The sequence below is a fragment of the Bufo bufo genome (genome assembly GCF_905171765.1).
Source record: "Bufo bufo chromosome 7 unlocalized genomic scaffold, aBufBuf1.1 SUPER_7_unloc_2, whole genome shotgun sequence".
NCBI lineage: Eukaryota > Metazoa > Chordata > Amphibia > Anura > Bufonidae > Bufo > Bufo bufo.
The window spans coordinates 1-25377 of NW_024400004.1; the positions used below are offsets into that span (position 1 = coordinate 1).

At 55.9% G+C, this 25377-nt stretch overlaps 2 protein-coding genes across 2 annotated transcripts; one reads left to right on the forward strand and one right to left on the reverse strand.

Annotated features, from left to right (window-relative positions):
- Positions 1–2633: 2633 nt before the first annotated feature.
- POLR1G (RNA polymerase I subunit G) lies at positions 2634–7539 on the forward strand. The gene is made up of 3 exons (XM_040413068.1): positions 2634–2686; positions 2778–2901; positions 7101–7539. The coding sequence occupies exons 1-3, from the start codon at positions 2680–2682 to the stop codon at positions 7486–7488; spliced, it is 519 nt and encodes a 172-aa protein (XP_040269002.1). The 5' UTR covers positions 2634–2679; the 3' UTR covers positions 7489–7539.
- Positions 7540–7589: 50 nt separating this feature from the next.
- On the reverse strand, positions 7590–25159 carry LOC120982966. Its single transcript, XM_040413067.1, has 4 exons — positions 24845–25159; positions 19210–19338; positions 9449–9552; positions 7590–8107 (listed from the first exon to the last, which is right to left on the reverse strand). The coding sequence occupies exons 2-4, from the start codon at positions 19334–19336 to the stop codon at positions 7631–7633; spliced, it is 708 nt and encodes a 235-aa protein (XP_040269001.1). The 5' UTR covers positions 19337–19338; positions 24845–25159; the 3' UTR covers positions 7590–7630.
- Between the last annotated feature and the right edge of the window lie 218 nt (positions 25160–25377).

A 25377-nucleotide genomic window follows, 5' to 3' on the forward strand; every position in this document is an offset into this window, starting at 1 on the left:
ATACTGTATATTACACTGTATCTCCTGTGTCCTGCAGGTGCGCTGATTCCTGTATTATACTGTATATTACACGTATCTCCTGTCCTGCAGGTGACGCTGATTCCTGATTATCCTGTATATTACACTGTTATCTCCTGTGTCCTGCAGGTGACGCTGATTCCTGTATTTTATACTGTAATACCTGTAATCTCCTATGTCCTGGCAGGTGGCGCCTGATTCCTGTATAATACTGTATATTACACTGTTATCTCCTGTGTCCTGCAGGTGGAGCTGATGCCTGATATTATACTGTATATTACACTGTTATCTCCTGTGTCCTGCAGGTGGCGCTGATTCCTGTATTATATGGTATATTACACTGTTATCTCCTGTGTCCTGCAGGTGGCGCTGATTCCTGTATTATACTGTATATTACACAGTTATCTCCTGCAGGTGACGCTGATTCTGTATTATACTGTATATTACACTGTTATCTCTGTGTCTGCAGGTGGCGCTGATTCCTGTATTATACTGTATATTACACTGTTATCTCCTGTGTCCTGCAGGTGGCGCTGATTCCTGTATTATACTGTATATTACACTGTTATCTCCTGTGTCCTGCAGGTGGCGTGATTCCTGTATTATACTGTATATTACACTGTTATCTCCTGTGTCCTGCAGGTGGCGCTGATTCCTGTATTAATACTGATATATTACACTGTTATCTCCTGTGTCCTGCAGGTGGAGCTGATTCCTGTATTATACTGTATATTACACTGTTATCTCCTGTGTCCTGCAGGTGGCGCTGATTCCTGTATTATACTGTATATTACACTGTTATCTCCTGTGTCCTGCAGGTGGCGCTGATTCCTGTATTATACTGTATATTACATGTTATCTCCTGTGTCCTGCAGGTGGCGCTGATTCCTGTATTATACTGTATATTACACTGTTATCTCCTGTGTCCTGCAGGTGGCGCTGATTCCTGTATTATACTGTATATTACACTGTTATCTCCTGTGTCCTGCAGGTGGCGCTGATTCCTGTATTATACTGTATATTACACTGTTATCTCCTGTGTCCTGCGGGGGTCGCTGATTCCTGTATTATACTGTATATTACACTGTTATCTCCTGTGTCTGCAGGTGGCGCTGATTCCTGTATTATACTGTATATTACACTGTTATCTCCTGCAGGTGGCGCTGATTCCTGTATTATACTGTATATTACACTGTTATCTCCTGTGTCCTGCAGGTGGCGCTGATTCCTGTATTATACTGTATATTACACTGTTATCTCCTGCAGGTGACGCTGATTCCTGTATTATACTGTATATTACACTGTTATCTCCTGTGTCCTGCAGGTGGCGCTGATTCCTGTATTATACTGTATATTACACTGTTATCTCCTGTGTCCTGCAGGTGGAGCTGATTCCTGTATTATACTGTTTATTACACTGTTATCTCCTGTGTCCTGCAGGTGGCGCTGATTCCTGTATTATACTGTATATTACACTGTTATCTCCTGTGTCCTGCAGGTGGCGCTGATTCCTGTATTATACTGTATATTACACTGTTATCTCCTGCAGGTGGCGCTGATTCCTGTATTATACTGTATATTACACTGTTATCTCCTGTGTCCTGCAGGTGGCGCTGATTCCTGTATTATACTGTATATTACACTGTTATCTCCTGCAGGTGGCGCTGATTCCTGTATTATACTGTATATTACTCTGTTATCTCCTGTGTCCTGCAGGTGGTGCTGATTCCTGTATTATACTGTATATTACACTGTTATCTCCTGTGTCCTGCAGGTGGCGCTGATTCCTCTATTATACTGTATATTACACTGTTATCTCCTGTGTCCTGCAGGTGACGCTGATTCCTGTATTATACTGTATATTACACTGTTATCTCCTGCAGGTGACGCTGATTCCTGTATTATACTGTATATTACACTGTTATCTCCTGCAGGTGGCGCTGATTCCTGTATTATACTGTATATTACACTGTTATCTCCTGTGTCCTGCAGGTGGCGCTGATTCCTGTATTATACTGTATATTACACTGTTATCTCCTGTGCCCTGCAGGTGGCGCTGATTCCTGTATTATACTGTATATTACACTGTTATCTCCTGTGTCCTGCAGGTGGCGCTGATTCCTGTATTATACTGTATATTACACTGTTATCTCCTGTGTCCTGCAGGTGGCGCTGATTCCTGTATTATACTGTATATTACACTGTTATCTCCTGTGCCCTGCAGGTGGCGCTGATTCCTGTATTATACTGTATATTACACTGTTATCTCCTGTGTCCTGCAGGTGGCGCTGATTCCTGTATTATACTGTATATTACACTGTTATCTCCTGTGTCCTGCAGGTGGCGCTGATTCCTGTATTATACTGTATATTACACTGTTATCTCCTGTGTCCTGCAGGTGGCGCTCTTTCCTCTATTATGGAGACTTTTAGTTACTATTGGTTTCAGGGCGGGCTCTTGAATTCTGTGGGCGGGACTAGGTATTAGTGTTTGTGGGCGTTATTCACAGCATTTATTTAGCAGTATGGTTTAGGCCGGGCGTGGCTTGGTGCAGTCACGTGTTTTCTATAGTTTAGTGTTATAGGCGGGGCTATCATGTTTCGCATCTTGGTTTATTTTCTTCCTGCGGATGTGACGTAAACTTCCGGTGGAGTCTCAGCGATGGAAGGTAAGATGGCGGCGCCCTTGCAGCACGTGATAGTGTGTAGTGCTGTGATGTTGGGGGTAGTAGTGTCTGAGTGGGATTCTGTGTCTGACAGGTGGCCGCCGCTGCAGGTTCCAGTGCCCGCTGGGCTTTGAGGCTGTGGCGGGAGGTGACGGTTCAGTGACCGGGGACGCGGAGCTGTGGCTGATCCAGGCGCCGGCAGATGTCTCCCCGGAGAGGTGAGTGCGCGGGGCCCCCCCGGCCTGTACCGCAGGGGCTGGAAGTGGCTTCTATCCTGATGACGTCATGTGACTCAGAGTATTGATCCAACCGCGGGGGGGGGTCGCCTTTTTATGTCGCGGTCGTGTTGGGGGTAGGGGGGCTGCTCTGTTTGTTGGGGGTGGGGTCGCTCTCTACGTCGCGGTCGTTCTCTACGTTGGGGGGGGGGGTCGTGCTCTACGTCGCGTTGGGGGGGGGGTCGCGCTTTACGTCGCGTTGGGGGGGGTCGTTCTCTACGTCGCGTTGGGGGGGTCGCTCTCTACGTCGCGTTGGGGGGGGGGTCGCTCTCTGCGTTGGGGGGGGGGGTCGCTCTCTACGTCGCGTTGGGGGAGGGGTCGTTCTCTACGTCGCGTTGGGGGGGGGGTCGCTCTCTACGTCGCGTTGGGGGGGGGGTCGCTCTCTACGTCGCGTTGGGGGGGGGGGTCGCTCTCTACGTCGCGTTGGGGGGGGGGGTCGCTCTCTACGTCGCGTTGGGGGGGGGGTCGCTCTCTACGTCGCGTTGGGGGGGGTCGCTCTCTACGTCGTGTTGGGGGAGGGGTCGCTCTCTACGTCGCGGTCGTTCTCTACGTCGCGTTGGGGGAGGGGTCGTTCTCTACGTCGCGTTGGGGGAGGGGTCGTTCTCTACGTCGCGTTGGGGGGGGGGGGGCTCGTTCTCTACGTCGCGTTGGGGGGGTCGTTCTCTACGTCGCGTGGGGGGGGGGGTCGTTCTCTACGTCGCGGTCGTGTTGGGGGAGGGGTCGCTCTCTACGTCGTGTTGGGGGAGGGGTCGCTCTCTACGTCGTGTTGGGGGAGGGGTCGCTCTCTACGTCGTGTTGGGGGAGGGGTCGCTCTCTACGTCGTGTTGGGGGAGGGGTCGCTCTCTACGTCGTGTTGGGGGAGGGGTCGCTCTCTACGTCGTGTTGGGGGAGGGGTCGCTCTCTACGTCGTGGTCGCTCTTTAAGTCGCGGTCGTGTTGGGGGAGGGGTCGCTCTCTGTCGTGTTGGGGGGGAGGGGTCGCTCTCTACGTCGCGGTCGTGTTGGGGGGAGGGGTCGCTCTCTACGTCGCGGTCGTGTTGGGGGGGGGTCGCTCTCTACGTCGTGGTCGCTCTCTACCTCGTGGTCGCTCTCTACCTCGTGGTCGCTCTCTACGTCGTGGTCGCGCTCTACGTCGTGTTGGGGGAGGGGTCGCTCTCTGTCGTGTTGGGGGAGGGGTCGCTCTCTGTCGTGTTGGGGGAGGGGTCGCTCTCTGTCGTGTTGGGGGAGGGGTCGCTCTCTGTCGTGTTGGGGGAGGGGTCGCTCTCTGTCGTGTTGGGGGGGGGGGCGTCGTTCTCTACGTCGCGGTCGTGTTGGGGGAGGGGGTCGCTCTGTCGTGTTGGGGGGGGGGGGTCGCTCTCTGTCGTGTTGGGGGGGGGGGGGTCGCTCTCTGTCGTGTTGGGGGGGGGGGGGGTCGCTCTCTGTCGGGTTGGGGGGGGGGGGTCGCTCTCTGTCGTGTTGGGGGGGGGGGTCGCTCTCTGTCGTGTTGGGGGGGGGGGGGTCGTTCTCTACGTCGCGGTCGTGTTGGGGGAGGGGGTCGCTCTGTCGTGTTGGGGGGGGGGTCGCTCTCTGTCGTGTTGGGGGGGGGGGGTCGCTCTCTGTCGTGTTGGGGGGGGGGGGGCGCTCTCTGTCGGGGTGGGGGGGGGGGGTCGCTCTCTGTCGTGTTGGGGGGGGGGGTCGCTCTCTGTCGTGTTGGGGGGGGGGGGTCGCTCTCTGTCGTGTTGGGGGGGGGGGTCGCTCTCTGTCGTGTTGGGGGGGGGGGGGTCGCTCTCTGTCGGGGGGGGGGGGTCGCTCTCTGTCGTGTCGTGGGGGGGGGGGTCGCTCTCTGTCGTGTTGGGGGGGGGTCGCTCTCTGTCGTGTTGGGGGGGGGGGTCGTTCTCTACGTCGCGGTCGTGTTGGGGGAGGGGGTCGCGGTCGTGTTGGGGGAGGGGGTCGCGGTCGTGTTGGGGGAGGGGGTCGCGGTCGTGTTGGGGGAGGGGTCGCGCTCTACGTCGTGTTGGGGGAGGGGGTCGCGCTCTACGTCGTGTTGGGAGAGGGGTCTCGCTCTACGTCGTGTTGGGGGAGGGGTCTCGCTCTACGTCGTGTTGGGGGAGGGGTCTCGCTCTACGTCGTGTTGGGGGAGGGGTCTCGCTCTACGTCGTGTTGGGGGAGGGGTCTCGCTCTACGTCGTGTTGGGGGGGGGGTCGCTCTCTGTTGGGGGGGGGGGGGCGCTCTCTGTCGTGTTGGGGGGGGGGGGTCGTTCTCTACGTCGCGGTCGTGTTGGGGGAGGGGGTCGCGGTCGTGTTGGGGGAGGGGGTCGCGCTCTACGTCGTGTTGGGGGAGGGGGTCGCGCTCTACGTCGTGTTGGGGGAGGGGGTCGCGCTCTACGTCGTGTTGGGGGAGGGGGTCGCGCTCTACGTCGTGTTGGGGGAGGGGTCTCGCTCTACGTCGTGTTGGGGGAGGGGTCTCGCTCTACGTCGTGTTGGGGGGGGGTCGCTCTCTGTTGGGGGGGGGGGGGTCGCTCTCTGTCGTGTTGGGGGGGGGGGGTCGTTCTCTACGTCGCGGTCGTGTTGGGGGAGGGGGTCGCGGTCGTGTTGGGGGAGGGGGTCGCGGTCGTGTTGGGGGAGGGGGTCGCGGTCGTGTTGGGGGAGGGGTCGCGCTCTACGTCGTGTTGGGGGAGGGGGTCGCGCTCTACGTCGTGTTGGGAGAGGGGTCTCGCTCTACGTCGTGTTGGGGGAGGGGTCTCGCTCTACGTCGTGTTGGGGGAGGGGTCTCGCTCTACGTCGTGTTGGGGGAGGGGTCTCGCTCTACGTCGTGTTGGGGGAGGGGTCTCGCTCTACGTCGTGTTGGGGGAGGGGTCTCGCTCTACGTCGTGTTGGGGGAGGGGTCGCGCGCTACGTCGTGTTGGGGGAGGAGGTCGCGCTCTACGTCGTGGTCGTGTTGGGGGGGGGTCGTTCTCTACGTCGTGGTCGCGTTGGGGGGGGGTCGTTCTCTACGTCGTGGTCGCGTTGGGGGGGTCGCTCTCTACGTCGCGGTCGTTCTCTACGTCGCGGTCGTGTTGGGGGAGGGGTCGCGCTCTACGTCGTGTTGGGGGAGGGGGTCGCGCTCTACGTCGTGTTGGGGGAGGGGTCGCGCGCTACGTCGTGTTGGGGGAGGGGGTCGCGCTCTACGTCGTGGTCGTGTTGGGGGGGGGTCGTTCTCTACGTCGTGGTCGCGTTGGGGGGGTCGCTCTCTACGTCGCGGTCGTTCTCTACGTCGCGGTCGTGTTGGGGGAGGGGTCGCGCTCTACGTCGTGTTGGGGGAGGGGGTCGCGCTCTACGTCGTGTTGGGGGAGGGGTCGCGCTCTACGTCGTGTTGGGGGAGGGGTCGCGCTCTACGTCGTGTTGGGGGAGGGGTCGCGCTCTACGTCGTGTTGGGGGAGGGGTCGCGCTCTACGTCGTGTTGGGGGAGGGGTCGCGCTCTACGTCGTGTTGGGGGAGGGGTCGCGCTCTACGTCGTGTTGGGGGAGGGGTCGCGCTCTACGTCGTGTTGGGGGAGGGGTCGCGCTCTACGTCGTGTTGGGGGAGGGGTCGCGCTCTACGTCGTGTTGGGGGAGGGGTCGCGCTCTACGTCGTGTTGGGGGAGGGGTCGCTCTCTGTCGCAGTCGTGTTGGGGGAGGGGTCGCTCTCTGTCGCAGTCGTGTTGGGGGGAGGGGGCTGCTCTATATGTTTGTTGGGGTCGCGCTCTACGTCGTGTTGGGGTCGCGCTCTACGTCGCAGTCGTGTTGGGGTCGCGCTCTACGTCGCAGTCGTGTTGGGGTCGCTCTCTGTCGCAGTCGTGTTGGGGGGAGGGGGCTGCTCTATATGTTTGTTGGGGTCGCGCTCTACGTCGTGTTGGGGTCGCGCTCTACGTCGCAGTCGTGTTGGGGTCGCGCTCTACGTCGCAGTCGTGTTGGGGTCGCTCTCTGTCGCAGTCGTGTTGGGGTCGCGCTCTACGTCGTGTTGGGGTCGCGGTCGCTCTCTGTCGCAGTCGTGTTGGGGTCGCGCTCTGTCGCAGTCGTGTTGGGGTCGCGGTCGCTCTCTGTCGCAGTCGTGTTGGGGTCGCGCTCTGTCGCAGTCGTGTTGGGGTCGCTCTCTGTCGCGTTGGGGTTCTATCCGGGGGGGTCCTCATCATCTCCTCTCGCCCTCAGCTTTGACTCCCATCGTCTCCCGCTCTCCGGATACAAGATGCAGAGGGTCAGAGATGGCGGTGTGAAGAAGTATTATCACGTGGCGTCCTCCTCCAGAGCTGCGCTCCCCCTGCGCGCCTTCCTGCATTCTTCTGCGGACAGACTCGAGGCCGCTGCTCCGTTCTGCGGTGTCATCACTTTGGCGGAGGCGCACGGAGACCACCCCGGTGTGCGCAGCGTCCCGGATCGGCCGCCGCTATCCCTCCCGCAGGGGCTGAAGCCGCGCTATCGCCCCTTTGGCGCTGTGGCCCCCGGGACCGGGGAGAGCGGAGACACTCAGGTGTCTGGAGGTATCTCCAGGAAGAAGAAAAAATCACGGAAGCGGCGAGCGGAGGAGGCGGACCCCTAATAAAGATGGCGGCCGGTCCGTGTTACCAGCGTCGGTCACTAGGTGTCGTCAGCCTCGTTTCTGGGGGTCACATGGGGGCAAAAGAACCAATCGGACAAGTGTTAAATAAATTCAGGTCGTGTTGTTACAAAGCAGATACAGTTCATTCCCTGCTTCTGATGATGTCATCGGAGATGTCCCCGCCTCCTGTCTGGTGGGTGGAGTCATCTCTGCTCATGATGGAAGCCGTATTTGTGTTGCTGGCGCCTTCTACCTTTTCTCTTCTCCGGTAGCCTCCACTCCTCTCCATGGCCTCCCGCAGCCGCTCCCATCCCCCGTCCTCGCCCTGCAGCGCGCTCTCATACAGTCTGGTGTGAGCGCCCAGCTCCCGGATAGAGCGCTGTGTGTCTCGTGTCCGCCGCAGCAAGGCCAGAGAGCGCAGCGAGACCTCCAGCAGCTGCGGCGCGCTCCGCCTGTGCTCTCCAGCGGAAGAAGAATTTGGGGCTGTGTCTTTCAGGGGGGCCGGGCTTGGAGGGGTGAGACGGGGGGCAATCCTGGGGTAAGAGCGGAGGATGGGGAGGTAAGTTGCAGGGGAGGTTCTCCGTTGTCGTGGTGGAGGCTGCAGAAGAACGAGCTGAGGCTGAAAACAAGAGACGTCAACAGAAGTTACCAGCTGCGCAGGGGCAGTGCGGGGCTAGGACACGCCCTGTGCTGACCTGAAGTATTCTAGGACACGCCCTGTGCTGACCTGAAGTATATGGGGGGCGGGGCTAGGACATGCCCTGTGCTGACCTGAAGTATATGGGGGCGGGGCTAGGACATGCCCTGTGCTGACCTGAAGTATATGGGGGCGGGGCTAGGACACGCCCTGTGCTGACCTGAAGTATATGGGGGGCGGGGCTAGGACACGCCCTGTGCTGACCTGAAGTATATGGGGGCGGGGCTAGGACATGCCCTGTGCTGACCTGAAGTATATGGGGGCGGGGCTAGGACATGCCCTGTGCTGACCTGAAGTATATGGGGGGCGGGGCTAGGACACGCCCTGTGCTGACCTGAAATATATGGGGGGCGGGGCTAGGACACGCCCTGTGCTGACCTGAAGTATATGGGGGGCGGGGCTAGGACATGCCCTGTGCTGACCTTAAGTATATGGGGGTGGGGCTAGGACACGCCCTGTGCTGACCTGAAGTATATGGGGGGCGGGGCTAGGACATGCCCTGTGCTGACCTGAAGTATATGGGGGGCGGGGCTAGGACATGCCCTGTGCTGACCTGAAGTATATGGGGGCGGGGCTAGGACATGCCCTGTGCTGACCTGAAGTATATGGGGGGCGGGGCTAGGACACGCCCTGTGCTGACCTGAAGTATATGGGGGCGGGGCTAGGACATGCCCTATGCTGACCTGAAGTATATGGGGGGCGGGGCTAGGACATGCCCTGTGCTGACCTGAAGTATATGGGGGCGGGGCTAGGACATGCCCTGTGCTGACCTGAAGTATATGGGGGCGGGGCTAGGACATGCCCTGTGCTGACCTGAAGTATATGGGGGCGGGGCTAGGACACGCCCTGTGCTGACCTGAAGTATATGGGGGTCGGGGCAGTGCCATAGAGCGGGGACTGCAGAGGGAGGCGGGGACTGGAGCGAGATGGCACCATAAAGCGGGGACTGCTGGGGGGCGCCATACTGCTGGGGCTGAGCTGCAGTACCAGACGGGGCCTGTGCCGGGGCGTGGCGCTGTTCTGCCGAGATTTATCAAACCTGCTGTAAAGGAAAACAGTTTCCCGGAGCAGCCAATCAGCTTCCTGCTCTGGAAATGTATAGTGGAATCTGATTGGTTGGCTTTGATAAGCCACGCCCAGTGTTTTGTCATGGAGCTCTGTTCGCACAGCTGATTGGAGGAGGCGTCCGGCCCCCACAGATCTAAAAATCCTAGAGCACCACTTTAAACATGAACAGGAGAGCGTTCGGACCGGGCCCCTCACCTGTTTGAGGACCACGTTTTGCAGGATGTAGATGGGGGTGTATGGCGCTTGTGTCACGTCTGATGGGGGGGTGTCCTCTGAGCTAAGGCTTTCTGAGCTGTCGTCTGTGAAGAGAAGAGGAGTCAGCGGGGGCCACACCGTACAATGAGGGACACGGTATGGCACATGTTTATCTGCCGCCTCAGATACCACAGTGCAGCACAATATACCGCCCCAGCAGAACCAGATACCACAGTGCAGCACAATATACCGCCCCAGCAGAACCAGATACAACAGTGCAGCACAATATACTGCCCCAGCAGAACCAGATACCACAGTGCAGCACAATATACTGCCCCAGCAGAACCAGATACCACAGTGCAGCACAATATACTGCCCCAGCAGAACCAGATACCACAGTGCAGCACAATATACTGCCCCAGCAGAACCAGATACCACAGTGCAGCACAATATACTGCCCCAGCAGAACCAGATACCACAGTGCAGCACAATATACTGCCCCAGCAGAACCAGATACCACAGTGCAGCACAATATACTGCCCCAGCAGAACCAGATACCACAGTGCAGCACAATATACTGCCCCAGCAGAACCAGATACCACAGTGCAGCACAATATACTGCCCCAGCAGAACCAGATACCACAGTGCAGCACAATATACTGCCCCAGCAGAACCAGATACCACAGTGCAGCACAATATACTGCCCCAGCAGAACCAGATACCACAGTGCAGCACAATATACTGCCCCAGCAGAACCAGATACCACAGTGCAGCACAATATACTGCCCCAGCAGAACCAGATACCACAGTGCAGTACAATATACTGCCCCAGCAGAACCAGATACCACAGTGCAGCACAATATAACGCCCCAGCAGAACCAGATACCACAGTGCAGCACAATATACCGCCCCAGCAGAACCAGATACCACAGTGCAGCACAATATACTGCCCCAGCAGAACCAGACACCACAGTACAGCACAATATACTGCCCCAGCAGAACCAGATACCACAGTGCAGCACAATATACCGCCCCAGCAGAACCAGATACTACAGTGCAGCACAATATACTGCCCCAGCAGAACCAGATACCACAGTGCAGCACAATATACTGCCCCAGCAGAACCAGATACCACAGTGCAGCACAATATACTGCCCCAGCAGAAGGAGATACCACAGTGCAGCACAATATACCGCCCCAGCAGAACCAGATACCACAGTGCAGCACAATATACTGCCCCAGCAGAACCAGACACCACAGTGCAGCACAATATACTGCCCCAGCAGAACCAGATACCACAGTGCAGCACAATATACCGCCCCAGCAGAACCAGATACCACAGTGCAGCACAATATACCGCCCCAGCAGAACCAGATACTACAGTGCAGCACAATATACTGCCCCAGCAGAACCAGATACCACAGTGCAGCACAATATACCGCCCCAGCAGAACCAGACACCACAGTGCAGCACAATATACCGCCCCAGCAGAACCAGATACCACAGTGCAGCACAATATACCGCCCCAGCAGAACCAGATACCACAGTACAGCACAATATACTGCCCCAGCAGAACCAGATACCACAGTGCAGCACAATATACCGCCCCAGCAGAACCAGATACCACAGTGCAGCACAATATACCGCCCCAGCAGGACCAGATACCACAGTGCAGCACAATATACCGCCCCAGCAGAACTAGATACCACAGTGCAGCACAATATACCGCCCCAGCAGAACCAGACACCACAGTGCAGCACAATATACTGCCCCAGCAGAACCAGATACCACAGTGCAGCACAATATACTGCCCCAGCAGAACCAGATACCACAGTGCAGTACAATATACTGCCCCAGCAGAACCAGATACCACAGTGCAGCACAATATACTGCCCCAGCAGAACCAGATACCACAGTGCAGCACAATATACTGCCCCAGCAGAACCAGACACCACAGTGCAGCACAATATACTGCCCCAGCAGAACCAGATACCACAGTGCAGCACAATATACCGCCCCAGCAGAACCAGATACCACAGTGCAGCACAATATACTGCCCCAGCAGAACCAGATACCACAGTGCAGCACAATATACTGCCTCAGCAGAACCAGATACCACAGTGCAGCACAATATACTGCCTCAGCAGAACCAGATACCACAGTGCAGCACAATATACCGCCCTAGCAGAACCAGATAGCACAGTGCAGCACAATATACCGCCCCAGCAGAACCAGATACCACAGTGCAGCACAATATACTGCCCCAGCAGAACCAGATACCACAGTGCAGCACAATATACCGCCCCAGCAGAACCAGATACCACAGTGCAGCACAATATACCGCCCCAGCAGAACCAGATACCACAGTGCAGCACAATATACTGCCCCAGCAGAGCCAGATACCACAGTGCAGCACAATATACTGCCCCAGCAGAACCAGATACCACAGTGCAGCACAATATACTGCCCCAGCAGAACCATATACACAGTACAGCACAATATACTGCCCCAGCAGAACCATATACACAGTACAGCACAATATACTGCCCCAGCAGAACCAGATACCACAGTGCAGCACAATATACTGCCCCAGCAGAACCAGATACCACAGTGCAGCACAATATACTGCCCCAGCAGAACCAGATACCACAGTGCAGCACAATATACTGCCCCAGCAGAACCAGATACCACAGTGCAGCACAATATACCGCCCCAGCAGAACCAGATACCACAGTGCAGCACAATATACCGCCCCAGCAGAACCAGATACCACAGTGCAGCACAATATACTGCCCCAGCAGAACCAGATACCACAGTGCAGCACAATATACTGCCCCAGCAGAACCAGATACCACAGTGCAGTACAATATACTGCCCCAGCAGAACCAGATACCACAGTGCAGCACAATATAACGCCCCAGCAGAACCAGATACCACAGTGCAGCACAATATACTGCCCCAGCAGAACCAGATACCACAGTGCAGCACAATATACTGCCCCAGCAGAACCAGATACCACAGTGCAGCACAATATACCGCCCCAGCAGAACCAGATACCACAGTGCAGCACAATATACTGCCCCAGCAGAACCAGACACCACAGTGCAGCACAATATACTGCCCCAGCAGAACCAGATACCACAGTGCAGCACAATATACCGCCCCAGCAGAACCAGATACCACAGTGCAGCACAATATACCGCCCCAGCAGAACCAGATACTACAGTGCAGCACAATATACTGCCCCAGCAGAACCAGATACCACAGTGCAGCACAATATACCGCCCCAGCAGAACCAGATACTACAGTGCAGCACAATATACTGCCCCAGCAGAACCAGATACCACAGTGCAGCACAATATACTGCCCCAGCAGAACCAGATACCACAGTGCAGCACAATATACCGCCCCAGCAGAACCAGATACCACAGTGCAGCACAATATACCGCCCCAGCAGAACCAGACACCACAGTGCAGCACAATATACCGCCCCAGCAGAACCAGATACCACAGTGCAGCACAATATACTGCCCCAGCAGAACCAGATACCACAGTGCAGCACAATATACCGCCCCAGCAGAACCAGATACCACAGTGCAGCACAATATACTGCCCCAGCAGAACCAGACACCACAGTGCAGCACAATATACTGCCCCAGCAGAACCAGATACCACAGTGCAGCACAATATACCGCCCCAGCAGAACCAGATACCACAGTGCAGCACAATATACCGCCCCAGCAGAACCAGATACTACAGTGCAGCACAATATACTGCCCCAGCAGAACCAGATACCACAGTGCAGCACAATATACCGCCCCAGCAGAACCAGACACCACAGTGCAGCACAATATACCGCCCCAGCAGAACCAGATACCACAGTGCAGCACAATATACCGCCCCAGCAGAACCAGATACCACAGTGCAGCACAATATACTGCCCCAGCAGAACCAAATACCACAGTGCAGCACAATATACCGCCCCAGCAGAACCAGATACCACAGTGCAGCACAATATACCGCCCCAGCAGGACCAGATACCACAGTGCAGCACAATATACCGCCCCAGCAGAACTAGATACCACAGTGCAGCACAATATACTGCCCCAGCAGAACCAGATACCACAGTGCAGCACAATATACCGCCCCAGCAGAACCAGACACCACAGTGCAGCACAATATACTGCCCCAGCAGAACCAGATACCACAGTGCAGCACAATATACTGCCCCAGCAGAACCAGACACCACAGTGCAGCACAATATACTGCCCCAGCAGAACCAGATACCACAGTGCAGCACAATATACCGCCCCAGCAGAACCAGATACCACAGTGCAGCACAATATACTGCCCCAGCAGAACCAGATACCACAGTGCAGCACAATATACTGCCTCAGCAGAACCAGATACCACAGTGCAGCACAATATACTGCCCCAGCAGAACCAGATACCACAGTGCAGCACAATATACTGCCCCAGCAGAACCAGATACCACAGTGCAGTACAATATACTGCCCCAGCAGAACCAGATACCACAGTGCAGCACAATATACCGCCCCAGCAGAACCAGATACCACAGTGCAGCACAATATACTGCCTCAGCAGAACCAGATACCACAGTGCAGCACAATATACCGCCCTAGCAGAACCAGATAGCACAGTGCAGCACAATATACCGCCCCAGCAGAACCAGATACCACAGTGCAGCACAATATACTGCCCCAGCAGAACCAGATACCACAGTGCAGCACAATATACTGCCCCAGCAGAACCAGACACCACAGTGCAGCACAATATACTGCCCCAGCAGAACCAGATACCACAGTGCAGCACAATATACCGCCCCAGCAGAACCAGATACCACAGTGCAGCACAATATACTGCCCCAGCAGAACCAGATACCACAGTGCAGCACAATATACTGCCCCAGCAGAACCAGATACCACAGTGCAGCACAATATACTGCCCCAGCAGAACCAGATACCACAGTGCAGCACAATATACCGCCTCAGCAGAACCAGATACCACAGTGCAGCACAATATACTGCCCCAGCAGAACCAGATACCACAGTGCAGCACAATATACCGCCTCAGCAGAACCAGATACCACAGTGCAGCACAATATACTGCCTCAGCAGAACCAGATACCACAGTGCAGCACAATATACTGCCCCAGCAGAACCAGATACCACAGTGCAGCACAATATACTGCCCCAGCAGAACCAGATACCACAGTGCAGCACAATATACCGCCCCAGCAGAACCAGATACCACAGTGCAGCACAATATACCGCCCTAGCAGAACCAGATAGCACAGTGCAGCACAATATACCGCCCCAGCAGAACCAGATACCACAGTGCAGCACAATATACTGCCCCAGCAGAACCAGATACCACAGTGCAGCACAATATACCGCCCCAGCAGAACCAGATACCACAGTGCAGCACAATATACCGCCCCAGCAGAACCAGATACCACAGTGCAGCACAATATACTGCCCCAGCAGAGCCAGATACCACAGTGCAGCACAATATACTGCCCCAGCAGAACCAGATACCACAGTGCAGCACAATATACTGCCCCAGCAGAACCATATACACAGTACAGCACAATATACTGCCCCAGCAGAACCATATACACAGTACAGCACAATATACTGCCCCAGCAGAACCAGATACCACAGTGCAGCACAATATACTGCCCCAGCAGAACCAGATACCACAGTGCAGCACAATATACCGCCCCAGCAGAACCAGATACCACAGTGCAGCACAATATACCGCCCCAGCAGAACCAGATACCACAGTGCAGCACAATATACTGCCCCAGCAGAACCAGATACCACAGTGCAGCACAATATACTGCCCCAGCAGAACCAGATACCACAGTGCAGTACAATATACTGCCCCAGCAGAACCAGATACCACAGTGCAGCACAATATACTGCCCCAGCAGAACCAGATACCACAGTGCAGCACAATATACTGCCCCAGCAGAACCAGATACCACAGTGCAGCACAATATACCGCCCCAGCAGAACCAGATACCACAGTGCAGCACAATATACTGCCCCAGCAGAACCAGACACCACAGTGCAGCACAATATACTGCCCCAGCAGAACCAGATACCACAGTGCAGCACAATATACTGCCCCAGCAGAACCAGATACCACAGTGCAGCACAATATACCGCCCCAGCAGAACCAGATACCACAGTGCAGCACAATATACTGCCCCAGCAGAACCAGATACCACAGTGCAGCACAATATACTGCCCCAGCAGAACCAGATACCACAGTGCAGCACAATATACCGCCCCAGCAGAACCAGATACCACAGTGCAGCACAATATACTGCCCCAGCAGAACCAGACACCACAGTGCAGCACAATATACTGCCCCAGCAGAACCAGATACCACAGTGCAGCACAATATACCGCCCCAGCAGAACCAGATACCACAGTGCAGCACAATATACCGCCCCAGCAGAACCAGATACCACAGTGCAGCACAATATACCGCCCCAGCAGAACCAGATACTACAGTGCAGCACAATATACCGCCCCAGCAGAACCAGATACCACAGTGCAGCACAATATACTGCCCCAGCAGAACCAGATACCACAGTGCAGCACAATATACCGCCCCAGCAGAACCAGATACCACAGTGCAGCACAATATACCGCCCCAGCAGAACCAGACACCACAGTGCAGCACAATATACCGCCCCAGCAGAACCAGATACCACAGTGCAGCACAATATACTGCCCCAGCAGAACCAGATACCACAGTGCAGCACAATATACCGCCCCAGCAGAACCAGATACCACAGTGCAGCACAATATACTGCCCCAGCAGAACCAGACACCACAGTGCAGCACAATATACTGCCCCAGCAGAACCAGATACCACAGTGCAGCACAATATACCGCCCCAGCAGAACCAGATACCACAGTGCAGCACAATATACCGCCCCAGCAGAACCAGATACTACAGTGCAGCACAATATACTGCCCCAGCAGAACCAGATACCACAGTGCAGCACAATATACCGCCCCAGCAGAACCAGACACCACAGTGCAGCACAATATACCGCCCCAGCAGAACCAGATACCACAGTGCAGCACAATATACCGCCCCAGCAGAACCAGATACCACAGTGCAGCACAATATACTGCCCCAGCAGAACCAAATACCACAGTGCAGCACAATATACCGCCCCAGCAGAACCAGATACCACAGTGCAGCACAATATACCGCCCCAGCAGGACCAGATACCACAGTGCAGCACAATATACCGCCCCAGCAGAACTAGATACCACAGTGCAGCACAATATACTGCCCCAGCAGAACCAGATACCACAGTGCAGCACAATATACCGCCCCAGCAGAACCAGATACCACAGTGCAGCACAATATACTGCCCCAGCAGAACCAGACACCACAGTGCAGCACAATATACTGCCCCAGCAGAACCAGATACCACAGTGCAGCACAATATACCGCCCCAGCAGAACCAGATACCACAGTGCAGCACAATATACTGCCCCAGCAGAACCAGATACCACAGTGCAGCACAATATACTGCCTCAGCAGAACCAGATACCACAGTGCAGCACAATATACTGCCCCAGCAGAACCAGATACCACAGTGCAGCACAATATACTGCCCCAGCAGAACCAGATACCACAGTGCAGTACAATATACTGCCCCAGCAGAACCAGATACCACAGTGCAGCACAATATACCGCCCCAGCAGAACCAGATACCACAGTGCAGCACAATATACTGCCTCAGCAGAACCAGATACCACAGTGCAGCACAATATACCGCCCTAGCAGAACCAGATAGCACAGTGCAGCACAATATACCGCCCCAGCAGAACCAGATACCACAGTGCAGCACAATATACTGCCCCAGCAGAACCAGATACCACAGTGCAGCACAATATACTGCCCCAGCAGAACCAGACACCACAGTGCAGCACAATATACTGCCCCAGCAGAACCAGATACCACAGTGCAGCACAATATACCGCCCCAGCAGAACCAGATACCACAGTGCAGCACAATATACTGCCCCAGCAGAACCAGATACCACAGTGCAGCACAATATACTGCCCCAGCAGAACCAGATACCACAGTGCAGCACAATATACTGCCCCAGCAGAACCAGATACCACAGTGCAGCACAATATACCGCCTCAGCAGAACCAGATACCACAGTGCAGCACAATATACTGCCCCAGCAGAACCAGATACCACAGTGCAGCACAATATACCGCCTCAGCAGAACCAGATACCACAGTGCAGCACAATATACTGCCTCAGCAGAACCAGATACCACAGTGCAGCACAATATACTGCCCCAGCAGAACCAGATACCACAGTGCAGCACAATATACTGCCCCAGCAGAACCAGATACCACAGTGCAGCACAATATACTGCCCCAGCAGAACCAGATACCACAGTGCAGCACAATATACTGCCCCAGCAGAACCAGATACCACAGTGCAGCACAATATACTGCCCCAGCAGAACCAGATACCACAGTGCAGCACAATATACTGCCCCAGCAGAACCAGATACCACAGTGCAGCACAATATACCGCCCCAGCAGAACCAGATACCACAGTGCAGCACAATATACCGCCCTAGCAGAACCAGATAGCACAGTGCAGCACAATATACCGCCCCAGCAGAACCAGATACCACAGTGCAGCACAATATACTGCCCCAGCAGAACCAGATACCACAGTGCAGCACAATATACCGCCCCAGCAGAACCAGATACCACAGTGCAGCACAATATACCGCCCCAGCAGAACCAGATACCACAGTGCAGCACAATATACTGCCCCAGCAGAGCCAGATACCACAGTGCAGCACAATATACTGCCCCAGCAGAACCAGATACCACAGTGCAGCACAATATACTGCCCCAGCAGAACCATATACACAGTACAGCACAATATACTGCCCCAGCAGAACCATATACACAGTACAGCACAATATACTGCCCCAGCAGAACCAGATACCACAGTGCAGCACAATATACTGCCCCAGCAGAACCAGATACCACAGTGCAGCACAATATACCGCCCCAGCAGAACCAGATACCACAGTGCAGCACAATATACCGCCCCAGCAGAACCAGATACCACAGTGCAGCACAATATACTGCCCCAGCAGAACCAGATACCACAGGGCAGGATTACGGTGAGGATTGTACTATTCAAGCCACCAGTGGAGATGAGCGAATTGCACATTTTGAAATTCGTTCACGCTTCGTTTACTGGTAAACGGTAAATTGTGTTATGGATTCTGTTACCACGGACCGTAACGCAGTTCTATGACGGAACGCCTTTAGAGGCACTACGTCAATCATTCCGTCATAATAGACGTCTATGGGCTGCAAAACGGATCCGTCCCGTTTCCGTTATGCTGCAGTCCTCCCCCTGATCGCGAGTCCTCCCCTGCATAACGGAAAGGGGACGGATCCGTTTTGCAGCCCATAGACGTCTATTATGACGGAATGATTGACGTAGTGTCTCTAAAGGCGTTCCGTCATAGAACTGCGTTACGGTCCGTTTACCAGTAAACGTAGGGTGAACGAATTTCAAAATATGCAATTCTCTTATCTCTAATGGTGAGGGTTGTAGTAGAAAGGTGAGGCGGGTCCTCCGCTGACCATGTAAGAGCAGCATCACTATGGTCAGGAGATGCTGAGGGTTGTGGTACAGATTAGATGGCCGCCTACCAGAGTACCCAGAGTCCTTCTCAGTCTCGCCCGGCGCCTGCTCTTTCTGGCCCGGCGGTCTGTTGGCATCGGCACTAGTTTCATCCTGGAGGTTGGGAGGTCCGGTCTGCGGAGGGGGAGACTTCATGTCTGCGGAGGAGAAGAAGAGGCGGCGTCAGGGGAGCGGGGAGTCCACTGTCCTGCATCCCTAATGTACATCGTGGTCCCACATATACCGCAGCGTCCACAGGAGTCCTGCCCCACATATACCGCAGCGTCCACAGGAGTCCTGCCCCACATATACCGCAGCGTCCACAGGAGTCCTGCCCCACATATACCGCAGCGTCCACAGGAGTCCTGCCCCACATATACCCCACCGTCCACAGGAGTCCTGCCCCACATATACCGCAGCGTCCACAGGAGTCCTGCCCCACATATACCGCAGCGTCCACAGGAGTCCTGCCCCACATATACCGCAGCGTCCACAGGAGTCCTGCCCCACATATACCGCACCGTCCACAGGAGTCCTGCCCCACATATACCGCAGCGTCCACAGGAGTCCTGCCCCACATATACCGCAGCGTCCACAGGAGTCCTGCCCCACATATACCGCACTGTCCACAGGAGTCCTGCCCCACATATACCGCACTGTCCACAGGAGTCCTGCCCCACATATACCGCAGCGTCCACAGGAGTCCTGCCCCACATATACCGCAGCGTCCACAGGAGTCCTGCCCCACATATACCGCAGCGTCCACAGGAGTCCTGCCCCACATATACCGCAGCGTCCACAGGAGTCCTGCCCCACATATACCGCAGCGTCCACAGGAGTCCTGCCCCACATATACCGCAGCGTCCACAGGACTCCTGCCCCACATATACCGCACCGTCCACAGGAGTCCTGCCCCACATATACCGCACCGTCCACAGGAGTCCTTCCCCACATATACCGCAGCGTCCACAGGAGTCCTGCCCCACATATACCGCACCGTCCACAGGAGTCCTGCCCCACATATACCGCACTGTCCACAGGAGTCCTGCCCCACATATACCGCACTGTCCACAGGAGTCCTGCCCCACATATACCGCAGCGTCCACAGGAGTCCTGCCCCACATATACCGCAGCGTCCACAGGAGTCCTGCCCCACATATACCGCACTGTCCACAGGAGTCCTGCCCCACATATACCGCACTGTCCACAGGAGTCCTGCCCCACATATACCGCAGCGTCCACAGGAGTCCTGCCCCACATATACCGCAGCGTCCACAGGAGTCCTGCCCCACATATACCGCAGCGTCCACAGGAGTCCTGCCCCACATATACCGCACCGTCCACAGGAGTCCTGCCCCACATATACCCCACCGTCCACAGGAGTCCTGCCCCACATATACCGCAGCGTCCACAGGAGTCCTGCCCCACATATACCCCACCGTCCACAGGAGTCCTGCCCCACATATACCCCACCGTCCACAGGAGTCCTGCCCCACATATACCGCAGCGTCCACAGGAGTCCTGCCCCACATATACCCCACCGTCCACAGGAGTCCTGCCCCACATATACCGCAGCATCCACAGGAGTCCTGCCCCACATATACCGCAGCGTCCACAGGAGTCCTGCCCCACATATACCGCAGCGTCCACAGGACTCCTGCCCCACATATACCGCAGCGTCCACAGGAGTCCTGCCCCACATATACCGCAGCGTCCACAGGAGTCCTGCCCCACATATACCGCAGCGTCCACAGGAGTCCTGCCCCACATATACCGCAGCGTCCACAGGAGTCCTGCCCCACATATACCGCAGCGTCCACAGGAGTCCTGCCCCACATATACCGCAGCGTCCACAGGACTCCTGCCCCACATATACCGCACCGTCCACAGGAGTCCTGCCCCACATATACCGCACCGTCCACAGGAGTCCTTCCCCACATATACCGCAGCGTCCACAGGAGTCCTGCCCCACATATACCGCAGCGTCCACAGGAGTCCTGCCCCACATATACCGCACTGTCCACAGGAGTCCTGCCCCACATATACCGCACTGTCCACAGGAGTCCTGCCCCACATATACCGCAGCGTCCACAGGAGTCCTGCCCCACATATACCGCAGCGTCCACAGGAGTCCTGCCCCACATATACCGCAGTGTCCACAGGAGTCCTGCCCCACATATACCGCACTGTCCACAGGAGTCCTGCCCCACATATACCGCAGCGTCCACAGGAGTCCTGCCCCACATATACCGCAGCGTCCACAGGAGTCCTGCCCCACATATACCGCACCGTCCACAGGAGTCCTGCCCCACATATACCCCACCGTCCACAGGAGTCCTGCCCCACATATACCGCAGCGTCCACAGGAGTCCTGCCCCACATATACCCCACCGTCCACAGGAGTCCTGCCCCACATATACCCCACCGTCCACAGGAGTCCTGCCCCACATATACCGCAGCGTCCACAGGAGTCCTGCCCCACATATACCCCACCGTCCACAGGAGTCCTGCCCCACATATACCGCAGCATCCACAGGAGTCCTGCCCCACATATACCGCAGCGTCCACAGGAGTCCTGCCCCACATATACCGCAGCGTCCACAGGACTCCTGCCCCACATATACCGCAGCGTCCACAGGAGTCCTGCCCCACATATACCGCAGCGTCCACAGGAGTCCTGCCCCACATATACCGCACCGTCCACAGGAGTCCTGCCCCACATATACCCCACCGTCCACAGGAGTCCTGCCCCACATATACCGCAGCGTCCACAGGAGTCCTGCCCCACATATACCCCACCGTCCACAGGAGTCCTGCCCCACATATACCCCACCGTCCACAGGAGTCCTGCCCCACATATACCGCAGCGTCCACAGGAGTCCTGCCCCACATATACCCCACCGTCCACAGGAGTCCTGCCCCACATATACCGCAGCATCCACAGGAGTCCTGCCCCACATATACCGCAGCGTCCACAGGAGTCCTGCCCCACATATACCCCACCGTCCACAGGAGTCCTGCCCCACATATACCGCAGCATCCACAGGAGTCCTGCCCCACATATACCGCAGCGTCCACAGGAGTCCTGTGTACAGTGCGGTATATATGGGGCAGCGCTCCTCTGTACGGTGTGAGTGCTCTGGGCTGCAGTTCCTGCGCGCCGCTCCCTGGCAGTGAGTACAGTGTGGAGGCGCCGCCCCTGGATGTACAGTACACGGAGTACAGTTCCCCTGGAGGAGGCTGTGACTCGCGCTGTACTGTACTCGCTGTGCCGGCTCCTCCTGTACACTCCACGTGGAGAACAGCTGATGTACGCCGGCATGGAGCCCCCTCACCCCGGGCGTCAGCCGTCTCATGGGGGCCACCCATTCCTCATCCCCTATAGGATGCTGTACTGTGGGGCCTGTACGCCCCCCTATAGGATGCTGTACTGTGGGGCCTCCCCTATAGGATGCTGTACTGTGGGGCCTCCCCTATAGGATGCTGTACTGTGGGGCCTCCCCTATAGGATGCTGTACTGTGGGGCCTCCCCTATAGGATGCTGTACTGTGGGGCCTCCCCTATAGGATGCTGTACTGTGGGGCCTCCCCTATAGGATGCTGTACTGTGGGGCCTCCCCTATAGGATGCTGTACTGTGGGGCCTCCCCTATAGGATGCTGTACTGTGGGGCCTCCCCTATAGGATGCTGTACTGTGGGGCCTCCCCTATAGGATGCTGTACTGTGGGGCTTTCCCTATAGGATGCTGTACTGTGGGGCTTTCCCTATAGGATGCTGTACTGTGGGGTATAATACACGCTCTCCTCCGCAGTATAATTCACGCTCTCCTCCGCAGTATAATTCACGCTCTCCTCCGCAGTATAATACACGCTCTCCTCCGCAGTATAATACACGCTCTCCTCCGCAGTATAATACACGCTCTCCTCCGCAGTATCATACACGCTCTCCTCCGCAGTATAATACACGCTCTCCTCCGCAGTATAATACACGCTCTCCTCCGCAGTATAATACACGCTCTCCTCCGCAGTATAATACACGCTCTCCTCCGCAGTATAATACACGCTCTCCTCCGCAGTATAATACACGCTCTCCTCCGCAGTATAATACACGCTCTCCTCCGCAGTATCATACACGCTCTCCTCCGCAGTATAATACACGCTCTCCTCCGCAGTATAATACACGCTCTCCTCCGCAGTATAATACACGCTCTCCTCCGCAGTATAATACACTCTCTCCTCCGCAGTATAATACACTCTCTCCTCCGCAGTATAATACACGCTCTCCTCCGCAGTATAATACACGCTGTCCTCCGCAGTATCATACACGCTCTCCTCCGCAGTATAATACACGCTCTCCTCCGCAGTATAATACAGGCTCTCCTCCGCAGTATAATACACGCTCTCCTCCGCAGTATAATACACGCTCTCCTCCGCAGTATAATACACGCTCTCCTCCGCAGTATAATACACGCTCTCCTCCGCAGTATAATTCACGCTCTCCTCCGCAGTATAATTTACGCTCTCCTCCGCAGTATAATACACGCTCTCCTCCGCAGTATAATACACGCTCTCCTCCGCAGTATAATACACGCTCTCCTCCGCAGTATCATACACGCTCTCCTCCGCAGTATAATACACGCTCTCCTCCGCAGTATAATACACGCTCTCCTCCGCAGTATAATACACGCTCTCCTCCGCAGTATAATACACGCTCTCCTCCGCAGTATAATACACGCTCTCCTCCGCAGTATAATTCACGCTCTCCTCCGCAGTATAATACACGCTCTCCTCCGCAGTATAATACACGCTCTCCTCCGCAGTATAATACACGCTCTCCTCCGCAGTATCATACACGCTCTCCTCCGCAGTATCATACACGCTCTCCTCCGCAGTATCATACACGCTCTCCTCCGCAGTATCATACACGCTCTCCTCCGCAGTATCATACACGCTCTCCTCCGCAGTATCATACACGCTCTCCTCCGCAGTATCATACACGCTCTCCTCCGCAGTATCATACACGCTGTCCTCCGCAGTATAATACACGCTCTCCTCCGCAGTATAATACACTCTCTCCTCCGCAGTATAATACACGCTCTCCTCCGCAGTATAATACACTCTCTCCTCCGCAGTATAATACACGCTCTCCTCCGCAGTATAATACACTCTCTCCTCCGCAGTATAATACACGCTCTCCTCCGCAGTATAATACACGCTGTCCTCCGCAGTATAATACACGCTGTCCTCCGCAGTATAATACACGCTCTCCTCCGCAGTATAATACACGCTCTCCTCCGCAGTATAATACACGCTCTCCTCCGCAGTATAATACACGCTCTCCTCCGCAGTATAATAAACGCTCTCCTCCGCAGTATAATACACTCTCTCCTCCGCAGTATAATACACGCTCTCCTCTGCAGTATAATACACGCTCTCCTCCGCAGTATAATACACGCTCTCCTCCGCAGTATCATACACGCTCTCCTCCGCAGTATCATACACGCTCTCCTCCGCAGTATCATACACGCTCTCCTCCGCAGTATCATACACGCTCTCCTCCGCAGTATCATACACGCTCTCCTCCGCAGTATAATACACGCTCTCCTCCGCAGTATAATACACGCTCTCCTCCGCAGTATATTGTAAGGATGGAGAACGCCTGGTACCTGCTGCCTGTGTCTGTCCCTCGCTGAGGTTCTGCTCTCATGTGTTGTGCTTCCTCCTCTGGGCCGGCCCCGCTCTCCTCCTCGTCGCTGTTCACACTGTGATGATATTCTAATGATGGGAGTTATCTTCCTGCCTCCTCTGACTCCAGTCGTCTTACATAATAGATCTACCGGATGAACGGTATTAGGTGGACTGGAGGCTGCACCATGTGACCGGGAGGATAGACGGAGGGTGACCCCAGCACTGCCCACCTCCCCTGTCATACCACTCATCTGTCTGTCTGGGGCCCCCTCCTTGCATCGTGTCTGTCTGGGGCCCCCTCCTTGCATCGTGTCGGTCTGGGGCCCCCTCCTTGCATCGTGTCTGTCTGGGGCCCCCTCCTTGCATCGTGTCTGTCTGGGGCCCCCTCCTTGCATCGTGTCGGTCTGGGGCCCCCTCCTTGCATCGTGTCTGTCTGGGGCCCCCTCCTTGCATCGTGTCTGTCTGGGGCCCCCTCCTTGCATCGTGTCTGTCTGGGGCCCCCTCCTTGCAT

Coding starts and splice junctions, on each gene's coding strand:
- LOC120982966 (XM_040413067.1), bottom strand. CDS start 19,336: ATGAAGTCTCCCCCTCCGCAGACCGGACCTCCCAACCTCCAGGATGAA. Junction 9,553..19,209: donor GAAGGACTCTGGGTACTCTG/GTAGGCGGCCAT, acceptor TTCTCTTCACAG/ACGACAGCTCAGAAAGCCTT. Junction 8,108..9,448: donor AAAACGTGGTCCTCAAACAG/GTGAGGGGCCCG, acceptor TCTTGTTTTCAG/CCTCAGCTCGTTCTTCTGCA.
- POLR1G (XM_040413068.1), top strand. Junction 2,902..7,100: donor GCAGATGTCTCCCCGGAGAG/GTGAGTGCGCGG, acceptor TCTCGCCCTCAG/CTTTGACTCCCATCGTCTCC.